Here is a 13,383-nt window from a genome sequence, read left to right as displayed (position 1 = left end):
GAGGGCATTACCAGTCCCAAATAATTAGGTTTAGACTTTCCTGGCTTTGTCCCCTCTATGAAAAATTTGCAGGACTTAAATGATACATGTGTGTGTCAGCTTAAGGTAGGACTTGACACACTTTACATTGGAATTGAAAATGTTGTAGTCTGCCAGTGAAATGCTCTTAGAAATGAACACAGTGTAGCACAAGTCCTTTTTGTGTCTCAGCTATAATCCTCGTGCTCTGGTTTGGTATTGCTCCAGGTTTTCCTGTGATAGCCCATTAAACTGAGTAGTGGCAACTCTGCATTACAGAAGCAAATCTTCAAAGCAGGTTAGAGAGATTCTTAAATGTGCACATTTAAAATTGACAGCTGCTCTCCAGCCTTCTTTTATTCATAGCAGAATAAGTGATACTAATCTTCCCCTTCTCATATTATGGAAGTAAGGGAATTTTCCTCATATATTTGGTGATCTTTCTTCATGCAGAATGATAAATGCACTGATTTTGTTGGTGCTACAAGGATTTACATTTATTTGTGAAAGAGAAGAGCCAGGATCATAAATTATCTGATCTGGTAATAAGAACCAACGATTCGTTTCTCCCGTTTGTGGTTATTTATTTCTCTCCCATTTCAGCTCAGATTTCTCAAGGCTTTTCAGAAAGACTGAATTCAGCATATCTGAGAGTTGTCAGCCTGACAGCTCTGCAGACTGCAGGCTCCTGTTTACTTTACACACGGAACAAGTGCCACCAAGGCAGTAATGCAAGCTCACCGTCTTTCAGCAGCTCTGCAATCTGCTTGCTTCTCCACTTATGTGGAGGTAGTATATAAACAGTTCAGTTTTCACCATCATTTATTTGTTGGCTCCTTTGCAGAGGAAGGGTGCCAGTTAGTAGATGCAAACTGTTGCTGAGAAAGGATGCCAATTGCTACCAGGCACGGCAGTTTTGTGAAATCCATAGTTGTCTGCAAGGAGAAACACAAACATCAACAAGCACTTTACAGAGTAAACAGCCCTGTTGCAACAATCCCTGTCACACTACTGAACTGGGTTTACTATACAGGAAAACCCTGCCTCCCCTTATGGTATCCAAAATTTGGGTATAGGAAACTTTGCAGGTTAAAATGTGTTGTCATCTGTTAAAGGAGCTGGATTTCTTGAGGAGGCTCAATGTCATAGCGTCACTCATTAATGAATTCTTCTGCTGTCAGAATCGCTGTCAGAATTCTGCTGCTCCTCTGATGGGCAACATCCCAAGGTAAAGGAGGATCCCCCTGGCATAGCCTCCACTCCTGAGTCTGTACCTGGAAATGTCCTGACCAGCCCATTCCTGGAATGTGATTGCAGAACTCAGACACCCCTGAATTCCTATTAGTGTGTCAAAAGTGGGCTTCAAAGAAGCAGCTGGATGCAGGAGTATGGTGGGAAGTGGATACATGACATCAAATATTCCCATTGCATTGTGTCTGAGTAAAAGGCAGTTTGCATTTGCACTGTCTCACCAGAGAAAGGGAAAACCCTTATCTTTCTCATAAAATAGTAAAATAATTAACTTCATCCACATCATTTTTTCTCACTGGCTCTGCAGTCAGCAGCAATAGCAAGGGAGGAGGGCCCCAGAGCCAATTCCCATTTCTTTCCTCCCCACCTGCTTGGGACAGGAAGCTTCCTGCTATCAAAGGATTTGCACATCTTTCTCACAACAGCCAGGGCCAGAGAATCAGGGAACAAATGTCACAAGATAGGGTCATGATCTAGGGAGTGAGAGAAGCATCAGGAGAACCCATTTGAACCGATCACCACCCGAAAGCCAAGTCCTGGGATCCTCTTTCTAAATTTGTGTGCACAGAATGGAAAAAATGATATTTCCACGGGGAAGGAATAAAGTGAATCCATGCTGATGACAGGTATTTGCCTTGTTTTGCCAGCAGCAAGTCCTCTTTCCAGAGGAGCAGCATTCGCACTAATCCCCCTTTGAGCCTGGAACAATTAGCCGATCTGTGCTTTTCAGACACACAACGCAGTGTGGAGCCTTTGCATTTATTTGTGTCAGCAAACAGCCATGTGGGTCCCTGCACCTGCACTCTTGAGATGTCACCCAGATTATGCCCTGTTTCCAGTCTGGTAGCTGTTTTCCTGGTGCTGCAACTGGCCTGCAGAGTGAGAGGGGACAGCAGTGTCCACCCCCCTCCATGTGCTAATCACTGGGATGGTGTTGGCAGATCACCTCTTTTTAGGGCCCATGTCAGAGCAGAGGCGAGCTAACTTCTGGTTCATGCTGAGGTCAGTCCTGGGCTCCCAACCCTCCCTTTGCATGCACAAAGTTTTAGTACAATTCAATGTTTTTACTTTAGTAATGAAGAAAGCGACTGAATTGATAAATATTAACATAATGTGTATTGCCTTGGCAACGTGGCACTTGATACAAAAATTAAACATAAATTATGTAAACCACCCACGGTGGGAAGCTGTACAGGAGATAGACCTGCTGCCGTTGCCACCAGAAGAACAAATCATCTGGAATAAGAACAAAAGCAAACAGCCCAAAGTAAAACAACATAAACCAAAGGCACCTTTCCCCAGACAGGTCCCTGCTGATTTTCAGGTGCTGTGTGCTGGAAGTGAGACTGTCACATCTCAAGAGAATGGCTCACCAGTGCTGTCATTGGTTGCTTGCAAAAACTCAGCTGATTCCCTAACACTCCTTTTGGGATCAGTCTGCACAACCAGAATCTTTGGAACAGTCTATTTCTCTTACTCATTTCATCCCAGGTTATAAATTCAGAGGACAAGTCTGAAAATACACGTTGATGAACCAAATACTTGTCTGAGCACATGTGCGTGATGCCCCCATTGAATATTTTGCCAGGATATATTCATCAGTTTTAATTAACATTAACTCATTGGATATTTGGTACAAGTGTGATTTCTGGGAAGAAGCCAGGTCCAAATTTCCTGGAGTTGAGTCTATGAAAGCGTTGCTAAGTCCTGGTACCACACAGAGGGATTAGTAAATAGAGAATTGGTGTAAGTTTGGTATTTGACTCTAGCTTAACACAATAATTTGCTTAACAATTAGAATATTTATCGGATCAGCTGAGTTACAGGGTCTGTCCTCTTACAGTCCATGGTTTCTAGTGAATCTGAGTGCACAACCTTTCAGCGTAAATGAGCTTGAGACGTCACCTCAGATTGTGTTGCACTTTCAACATGAAACAATTGTTTTTGCTGTTCCAGTGCTACAACCCATATCATGCCATTAAGATTACTTGGTAGTAAGTTGTATGCACATTGCATTAAAAAAAAAAAGGACATTTTATGGCTGAGTGCCTTAGTTGTGTGTATTGTGCCTTCCATATTGGATTCTCTCCTGAATATTTAACTATTTCCAAAGATAAATGCTGCTGGAAAGCCTTAAAAAATGTTACTTTTTGTCAGAGACATACCTGTAACTCTGTGGTTATTGGCCAGATCAGTGCTAATGTGTGACTAAAAATTGTATGTAGTACCTTCCTATGCAGAGGGTATAGGTTTGGACATGCATAATTTGATTTATTAAAGTTATAATATATTTTAGACCACATGCCCTCTGAAGCAGGAAACAAGTAATTTGATTTTAAATTAATTTCCCAGAAACATACAACGACATTTGAAAAGACTGGTACGAATATGACAGTCCAAAAGTATTTCTACAGAGAGCAATTTGCTTAACCAGCTGCTTCCTTTGTGTCATTTGGTCTTTCAGATAGTTACATTTGAAATAAAGTGTTTTTCTGCTCCGGCTACCTCTTGAGGGACTTCCTGCAGTGATGTGGCTTTAAAACTGAGGCAGGTAGTCTGGGGCTCCCTGGGGAAGGAAAATTTGCTTAATACCTGAATAACACTAAATGTCAGTCAAGCCAAGGGAAAGGAAAAAAAAGCTGGACAAGTGAAAGATAAATAGGTTTAAATAATTACTATTGAAATCCAGTTATGCTTGTAATTTTTTTCTCAGCATGGAAGTCCCTCTGTAAGCAATTCAGCGCAGCCCTTTGAATCCTGCTGGAGTTTTATTAATATTTTAGTAGCTGTGTTAGTAATGGCACGAACAGTGGTAGTGCTGTGATGAGCTGTGGAGTTTTCAGTGAAATCCCTGCCTTAGGTGGATCAATAAAACCTCACAAACAGAGCACCTGGGCCTCCAGAGGGAGGGACCAGCCCTGCAAACATCCTTTCCTCTGCCATTAGTCCTGGGAGAACTTCTTGAGAGCTCAGCAGCAACAATCACCACCCCAGGAAGAAGCGGCTGGGTTTAATGGCACCGCGCATAAGAGCGAGCACAAGGTCTAGTCAAATGTGTTTACTGAGAGAAAAAATTATTGCTGTGCTTCCAGAGTCCATCCCCTTTCAGGGAAGTGCTTCAGATGTGCTCTCCTTTCAGCCTGTGGTTGAGCCCCGTGTGCTTCAGTGGGTGCAAAGTAGCCTTAAGTGTTTTGCTGAATAGAAGCCTCATGCATTTGCGTGTTTACCTGCAGCTTTTCCATATCTATTTTCAGGTATCTTTTATCTTTTCCAGTGAACTTTGCATTTTCTTCCTCTGCAATGTGTGTCTTTTCTTCTCTGGGTGAGGGGATTTTTCACACTGATTCAAGCAGACTCATAGAACAATACTGGGTTTTGCCCTTTGTGTCTTTGTCCAGCTTTTACATTGAGTGTCACTACCCAATAGTGAATTTTCAGAGTACACTCCTTGGTTATTTGGCACCCACCTCTCTCTGCGTCTCAGGTCACTGGAGGAAGTTTATGTCTCAAAACCAGGCTCAAAATGGAGATGGCAAGGGAATTTCTTCCCACCTCAGCAACAAAAGCTCAGAAAAAAAAGTTGGTCTATTTGTATGTCCATTTTCTACAGTCAGGTATCTTGGCATATCCAAGTTGCTAAAGCTCAAAATATGCAACATAAACATGTGTTATGTAATTTTTTGCCATTTTCTTTAAGATGTTGTCCCTGATGAGAATAGTCCAGGCTGTTTTCTCTTCTAGCTGGAGAGTTCTCCTTAAGAAATAAGCATGCTATCAAAGAAAAAGGAAATAAACCCATCTAGGATTATTTCCAGCAGGAAAAGCAGCTGCAGCTGAGGGGGCAGCGATGCCAAAGCCCAGGCGTCCGGAGTCAGAACTCTGAGATTTATGAAGAGTTAAGTGAGTTGCACGTGGATAAGCAGTTGAAGGCTGAGCCACCACCTCCAGTAGGGCCAAAAGAGGTAACACAAACAACTTTCCTACCTGATACTGCATGAAATTCATTGCACCAGCTCCATAGTGCATGCCACTGGTTTATGTGGGGTTTATGGCTTGTAAAATACATGTTTGTCAAGGGAGGAAAGCAATAGCGTGTAATAGGTATTACAGTCTCAGGAAAGAAGAGAGAGGATTTTGTCGTTATAAAAATAATTGGAAAGCTTGGAAAACATGCATTATAAATTAATATGGAATTGTAAGAGGCTTTTGGGGAAAAAACAACCCAAACAACCACAAAATCATACATAATGTTAATGTCTCATTTTAGGAGAAAATATGTGTGTGATTTCCCACTGAAAATCAGCTCTAGGAATGTCATCTGCTGACTTGGCAGACCTGAGTATTGAGTTCACTCCCCTATGATCCTAACAGGGAGGCCAGAAAACTGGAGGGCATCTGCTCTCTGTCACAGATTAACATTTCTTTTCCTTTTAACACACACCCAACAAAGGTTCAACAATTTAAGTAGCTGATGTGAAGGTACTAACTAAAGAGCAAGCCTTGGTATTATTTAGTTGATTTGGCCAAAGTACAGCTCATTAATTGTTTCTTGATGTGTGCGCATTGACATTTATTTTCAAGTTGTAGGATGATGTTGTCCTTGTAACCATAAATATCAAAAATAATGTGTTTATACTGTACACTGAGTGACTCCAGGCCGTGTAATTGCCTGCATCCTCTTTACTGACTTGTTGGAGTTCTTCCCCTTCAGATTTAGAATTTTATTGACATAACATTGCCTTTATTATTAGAGAGTGATGGATTCCCTCCCTTTAAAATCAGGAAATGGAGGTTTGGAATGTCCTGGGAGTTTGGAGAACTCCACAGCTGCTTGAGACTGGAACCAGGGATTGTTGTGTGGGATGAAAATTAATGAAAGGGAAAGGATGGTACAGCACTCACACACATCACACCTTTCCCAGTTCTGCTATAAAACTGCTGGCAAGTTTGTGCCCAGCAGGAGCACGAATCCCATGAAGAAATCTTGACAGGACAACAGGAAACAGACCCATCCCAGAGCCAGGGCTCCCCTTCTCCAAGCCTGCTGATCCATGTTGGCATATGGGTGGAATTTACTGAACTAAATGTAGACAATCTGCATCTGGACTTGTCATCTGAGGCCTCTGTTTAGACAATGTAGGCAGGTAAATGTGTCTCCAGCTGAAATCAGCATTTACATTAGGTCAGATCTCATAAAAGTGCCTATTTCTCTCCATTAACTATAAAGGGAGCACTTAGGTTGCACTCTTAGGTGAGATAAATTCCACTCACAGGAACCAGAAATCCTCCAGCCGTGAAGCATTTCTTTAAAGGGCAATCCTTGCCAGAGTACTTCTTGGCATATTCATATTCAGAAAGAAAACATTCTGAATTTAGAGGAAGGAGACTCAAATATTTGATATCTTGGTCTCGGGGGAAAAAAAAGTATGTATATTTAGCAAAGAAATACAAAACTTTCAAACAATGTAAAGAAGCATTATAACCAGGAGGAATTAGAAGACCATGTCAGGCATTTTTCTCTCAGGGGATTAGGTATCCTTGATGTTTAAATATCTTTTCAAGACAAATGGACCCTATGATCCTAACAGGGAGGCCAGAAAACGATTTCCTTTTTTAGTGCTATAACAAAATGTCATGATAAGTCAGGAACATTCTAACCTCGATATATTCAGCAACATCGTGACAAAGAAATAATCCCCATTTCCTCCCTCAGCTTTCAAAGGGTCCTGAGACACAAATGCCACCTCTCTGTAGCAGAGTATAATTGGTTCTATTTGCAGCTGCTTAGAAAGAGGTGGAGAAACATGGCAACAATCCAGGGATGACTTGAAATCAAACGGAAGTTCATGCGAGGCTATGAATGCCGACACAAAAGAGCAAAGCCCAAAGGATGCTATTTTGGAAGATCTCGTGTGGACATGACAGGTCCCCCTGTGCAGAAGTGATCCTGGTGCCAGCACGCCAGGACACGCTCGTCATATTTTTGATGAATGTCCCAAGAAGTTGCAACTGGCCAAATAAAGCCAAAAACCGCAAGGGAGTAACAGATTTGGTATGGCCAAGAGGCAGGGCTTCCAGTGATTGCCAGTAACAGGAAATGCTGGATGTGTTCCGAGTAAAACACTGTTGGTGTCAGTAAAGGGTCCATTATATGATTAAAAATTCATTCTATATCAATCATCAGAAAGGCACTGTAGAAATAAAATCATTGGTGTCACGGGTGGAGAAGACTTCGGAGTATGAACTGGTTGCTTTCTCTGCCAAAATGCTGACCCATAAAATATTCACACAACTTTGTGGAATCTGGCTTTAAATGGATCAGGCAACTTAGATTTCTTCATTTACCAAAAGGAATCATTCACTTGCTAAAAAGAAATATCTCATGCCTGGGTATATTTCCTTAAATACCAGCCTTTTCTCACCTCTTTTTTTCCCCTTTTAAAGTGCTATTTCATTACAGTCTTTTACCAGTTTTATCTATCAATCTCTTTGTATTAATTAATATCACTTACTTTAATTGACTGTTGCTTGCTTCCTATTGCCTGGGGTTTACCCCCTGAAGTCATGCACCATTGTTCTTTCATTCCATTATTTCTTGTAAATTAATACCTCTGAGCCATTTATCTTACTTTTTTTACCTCTTTCTTTGCAACTCCCTCAACTCTTCCTTTTATGAGTTCTTTTGCCAAGGAGGAAGTGCAATATTCCAAATACAATTTCTACACAACCGTAAAATAAGAAATAATATTTCATTATCTAGACATGATGCTTTCATATGGTTTTCTACATCGTTATATCCCACTGCAAAATCACATCTATTTTTTTTTAATATTACTCCAGGTTTCCAAAATGTCCATTGAAATTTTCCTGAATCTTTCCTATTTGTACTTTCTTAAATCATGTCTCATTTTGCTGTATTCACTCCACATTTCCCTTCTCTTTTCCCTTCTGCTTCCTCGATTTCAATTCTCTCTCCAATTTAATATTATCAGCTAACATGAGGATTATATCGGTCAGGACCTCCTCTGTATCTTTAGTGAAGATAATGCTGACCCTAATCCCCACAGATTTCCTCCTCTGAAGAGAAAGTTTGTGCTATATTTGGGTCCTTGGAATGGCTTTTCTCCACACAGCAATAGGTGAACCCGAGCCAATTACAGTTTATTTTAAAAGTAGGCTTTTCTATAACAGACATCCAACTGTTTTCTTAAGGTTTATATCTCATATGTCAATTTGATAGATTAAGGCTCTGATTTTCAGAGGTGAGGCAGAGAAGTAGGGAGGTAAGAGGGCTAAGCCTTGAGCAAACATCAACTTTCGATGAGATTGCAGCATCTCACTGCTAAAGGCTTTTTGAAAAACACTTTCAGATCAATTTGCTGCTATTACAGGCACAAGCAGTGGGTGTGGAAGCCCTGTCCAGGGACTTAAAACAGTCACTCCATCAACAAACACTTTAAAAACTGCCTTCTGCAGCATGAATTTATGCACCAGGGGAAGATCTTCCAAAGGGGTCTCTTACAGATCCCTTTCCTCTGCCTGGCACACTTCCTCCACTCACCTATTCCAAGAAAGAAGGAGGAGATTCTGTATTTGTCCTTTTTGCCTTCTTTTGAGCTCTTTTCACCCTGTTTGTGCAGAGTTCTCTTAGCACACAGGAGAACCACCTCACTGCCTTCATGTCTATGACATTTCTCTCTGAGTAAGCTCTCTCCTTTTCCCCTCTCTGTCTTTATTTAATTTACTTTAATCACAGGCTGCAGCAAGTGTTTAGTGATCTGTGATTCCCATGATTATTCCCTGTTCCTCCCCTCTCAGCTCAGTGTTGTGTTTACTTATTGCTGCTCTCCTGGGCCGTTTCCAGTTTTCCATGAGCATTCACTATTGATTGCTAATGATGTGTTAACTGGGGTTATTGGATCTCTTTATGCTCTGCAGCGTGCCTTGCCTGGATCTGCTGGTTTGTATATGTGTATATATAGGCTTTCTGGCTATTTCTCTACTTACATTTATATTAATTCTAACAGGCTCTCCCCCTTCTTGTTATTGATCCCCTTGTTGGATGATTTTAAGAAGTGTTGATTTTCTGAGACAACTGAATTTTGATTAGCTACATTCCCCTCATCAATTGCTCATGTCCCTGACTTTTTCCTGAGTTCATGAAAACCTTTTTAATCCCTTTAACCTTTCTGGCAAAGGGTAACCTTTGCTTCCTTCCCAGAATTATCCCTAATCTTTTCCTTCTCTCATACATCTGGTTACATTTTCTAGTCCCTGTTCAGACCCTCAAACCTTAATCTACAGTTTTCTGAATCCATGTTCATTGCCTCTTCTTTGAAGGCTTTTCAGAAGAAAACCTGTCTGTTTGCTTTGCATGCTCCCCACCTCCCTTTGACACTGATGGATTCTAATATTTCCTGGAAACTCCTCCTGATGAATAACTAAATAGTCTATGATAATTTCATTGTATTTTGTGCTGTGAATTTCCTAACCTGTCTCTGCTAAATCCAGCTCTCTAGTTGAAAATGTTATCAAGCTGACATTACTCTCACAGTTTTCTTTGATTTCTGGCTATTGGTAAGAATTATACCCAACAAAGCTTCTCTTCCCATTGGAACCCCTATTTTCTACATCCTACAGCTGCATATTATTTAGGACTATTTCAGTGATCTCTGTTTTGACATCTTCATAACAGAACACATAATGACTAAATGCATTCCCTAATGAACAGCATCATAAAGTTCTGACTGTGCTAGAACTTGGTATGACATTTTTTTCCACCATCACACACTGTTGTGAGTCTGTAGGAAATGGGCTCTATACGACAGCTGCATTCTGAATATGGCTTTTCAGAAGCTTTATCCGTATCTCGGACCTGTTCTGTTCTTTCTGTTCTCTCTTTTTAAAAGGTCTCCTCTCAATTGTTTGCAGATCTTTTCCGTACAGCATTAAAAACCCTAGCCAAGACTGTGACCTTCTGGATGCTGCAGCTAATTGCAAACAAGTAGCTTCCACCCCCGCTTGCAAGCGCTGCTGGAATGTTCAGTCTTGCCCATTTTACCCCAGGTTCAGCATTTCTCTGAATTCAGCTATAAATTTTGCATTGACTGTGTATGCTGGAAAACAGAGGACCCATTTTCACATTAATAATAAATATATAAAGCTGTGCTTAGTCTCTTACTCCATCACCATCATGCTTATGAAAATAATACTTCATCTGTACGTGCCATCTCTCATATAACTATCTCACAGGCTGTTTAAAAGCTTGGGTAAGTATTATTGCCCTCATTTTTTAAAATGAAGGCAATAGTATTGCAAGATAAAGCACAAAAACTTTTAAGTGGGAACTCAGAGAACAGAGTAAACCAGTTCACAAATAACACACCTCTCCTGCTTGGAGGTGTGTTATAGAAGATACCAGCTTTGGTATTGCCCACTTACACCAAATAATGTTCTAATACATCCAGAAACAAACTGTGAGCAGGACTGGGCAAATATCAGGTCTTTCAGTTTTGTGGCAAAGCTATTTAGCTTGTAAAATCTAAAAGGAAATAGAGTAAAATTTAATTTTGGATTAACACAAAATAGAAATCCTTTATTTTAGCTAGCAAAATAAAATAGGGGGGAGACATTTCCTATTTTCTTCTAAAGAAAGTGTCTTGATTCTGTTAAAAGAAAGTTTAACCTGAGATGAAATTTCTATTTCATATTTGGGTGACTTACTGAACTGTGTATCATATGTCTTGTAATCATGAGTTCAGCCTTCAAAACAGATTTTGAAAATAATATATTCCCCAGAATTTTTTAACCCAGATCTGCTTGAGAGTTCCTGCTCTAAATAGATGAGACAACCAATGCTTCAGGGAGTGGGAATATTCTTGCCCCATTTTGCAGAAGAGGATCTGAGAAACACTGAGTTTAAACAATGCATCTAAGATGATGGTGTCAAATATTTCAGGCAAGTGGTAGAGCCCTTGAGACACTTCCAAAAGCCATGTGCCCCTCCTCCTACATCACCTGGAGATCAGAATGGTGTGACAGAAAGGCAAGGGGCTATGTTGTGTGCTGAGAACGAATTAGGCACAGGATGTGACAGGAAGAGCCCTCTCAACATATTTGTACTTTAGCTCCAGCTGTGGCTGGATGCTGGAGGAGAGGCTGTCAGCAGGAGCAGAACATGGTCCTGACTGAGGAGGTGCAGATTTCACCCACCAGCTGTAGGTGAGGAACCTCAGGAATGAGGCCCAAAAGACAGGAACCCAAGGCAGGTCATCCAATGCATCCTTCAGCATTTCAGGAGATAGGTCCCACCTCTGGTACCCCCCACCCAAAGGTATGAGCCTTCAGGATGTCAAACAGATTAAGTCCATCATTCCAAGGTTCCACCTACCATTAACCAGAGCAACCTGCTCTAGTGGAAGGTGTCCCTGCCCATGGCAGGGGGGCTGGAACTGGATGATCTTGGAGGTCCCTTCCAACCCAAACCATTCTAAGATTCTGTGATTAATATTCAATGGCTGTTCACTCTCTTCCTGTGGTTTGCTTCTCTTTTGTCTCAAAAAGTAAGTTCTGTGTGTTAAGTTGTTGTTGATGGGTCAGTCCCTGGTCTCAGGGTAGGCAGAGCTGTCACCAAGGAGTGGCACCTTGGGAAGTGCATGGCAATGTCTCTGTTGTGGTGGCTTCAGCTGGGGTGCTGGTTAGTGGAATGACAACACAGCTATTTCCTTCAGGGCAACTGATCAATTTGTTTTCCACATCTTTGCTCTTGTTGACAACAAGCTTGATGAAATCAGTCTTTCTGAAGGCAGCACAGTGGATTTGACAAATCCTGCAGAACTGCTGGAGCAGATCCCTGAGTTTGCTGAGGAGCTGATGGAGCCTGAAGATTGCTTCCCTGAAGGTAAGAACCTGCATGTTTCACTGCAATGCTGGGGAAAGAAACCTTCTTTTCTCCTACTGAACATCTTCTGACCTTCTCACCATGTTGCTCTGGTTGCTTGCAGTGGTATTTCACTGAATGCACTTTGTTTCTTAGGCACTATAATGCTCCAAACACGCACTCAAAATCCCTCGTTACCATTAGTCTTTGGATTTCCAAGGTGAGACAAACCAAGACCATGCTCTAAAATGCTCCACAGCTTCTAAAGCCTTAGACTTGTAAAATTTTAATTTGTGCCATAAAAAGTGGTTTGTTTGTTTCTTGGTTTGTTTTTCAAATGCTGATTTTGTCATTTGGCCAGTGAAGATTTCTGCCTTCCAATACATGTGCGTGATCAAATTTGGTAAAGAACTGACCAGATCAGGATGTTTCCATTGCTTAAATGTATCCAGGCAGTTCATAGAATCTGTCTGGAAGGTTTATGAGTCTTAGGGACTGTCTTCCATTTATTTTAAAGGGTGTCAAGATTAGCACATCCAGTAACTTTCATCTAGTCAGAGAACTGCTATGTAAGGGACATTTAACATAATTATATTAGATAACAACAGACCACATTTACATATCTCTTTTAATACTGAAATTCACCATCGTTTTATTAATATTTTAACACCAGCATGCTCCAAAACACAGATGTAAAACCCAGCTATATCAGAAGATCTATGTTAAAATAAATATATAAAGTAAATAGCATCGGAAGTTATTTCTTCTTAGAGTGAGTTCCATTCCAAATATTATCTCAGTCAATTTTTTGTTTTCCTATAAATCTGGGTTGGGAAAACCAGGGTTAGCTGAATGTAAGAATAGTCCCTTGAAAATTCAAGCATTATTATAAACAAAAACAGAGCAGCTCAGATGGGATCAGACAGAGATGATTTGCTGGGTATATGAATGCCCCTGAAGTCAGCAAAAATGTGCATCTCTATATCTGTGAGAAAGATGATTGAATGAGGTAAGGGAGCCCTGCAGGGCTTACAAATGTCCCTAGGATCTAAACATTTTTTTGGCAGCTCTGCTTAAAAGCAGTAGCCAAAAATTAATGCAGTTGACGGAAGAAAGCATGGTGTAACTATTCAGGCCCAGGCAATAACATTTCTAAATTAGATCTGGTGTTTTCATTCTTTCACAATATATTTCTTAATGGGGCTAGTGAGCAGCAATCTCTGTTGTGCTCTGCA

The 13,383-nt window shown here is 40.9% G+C and overlaps 1 protein-coding gene across 2 annotated transcripts in view; it reads left to right on the top strand.

The window, feature by feature from the left end:
* Positions 1–13,383, top strand: part of LOC120502428 (sodium channel protein type 5 subunit alpha-like) — a 212,529-nt gene that overhangs the window by 149,593 nt on the left and 49,553 nt on the right. For both annotated transcript variants that reach the window (XM_039709853.1, XM_039709844.1), the window contains 2 exons: positions 5,085–5,231; positions 12,049–12,169. In XM_039709853.1, coding sequence (XP_039565787.1) covers positions 5,085–5,231; positions 12,049–12,169 — 268 coding nt within the window. The remainder of the gene's footprint in view (positions 1–5,084; positions 5,232–12,048; positions 12,170–13,383) is intronic.

Source organism: Passer montanus, unplaced genomic scaffold (assembly GCF_014805655.1).
Source record: "Passer montanus isolate IOZ18808 unplaced genomic scaffold, ASM1480565v1 scaffold10, whole genome shotgun sequence".
Classification (NCBI taxonomy): domain Eukaryota; kingdom Metazoa; phylum Chordata; class Aves; order Passeriformes; family Passeridae; genus Passer; species Passer montanus.
This window is presented reverse-complemented; position numbering and strand designations above follow the sequence as displayed.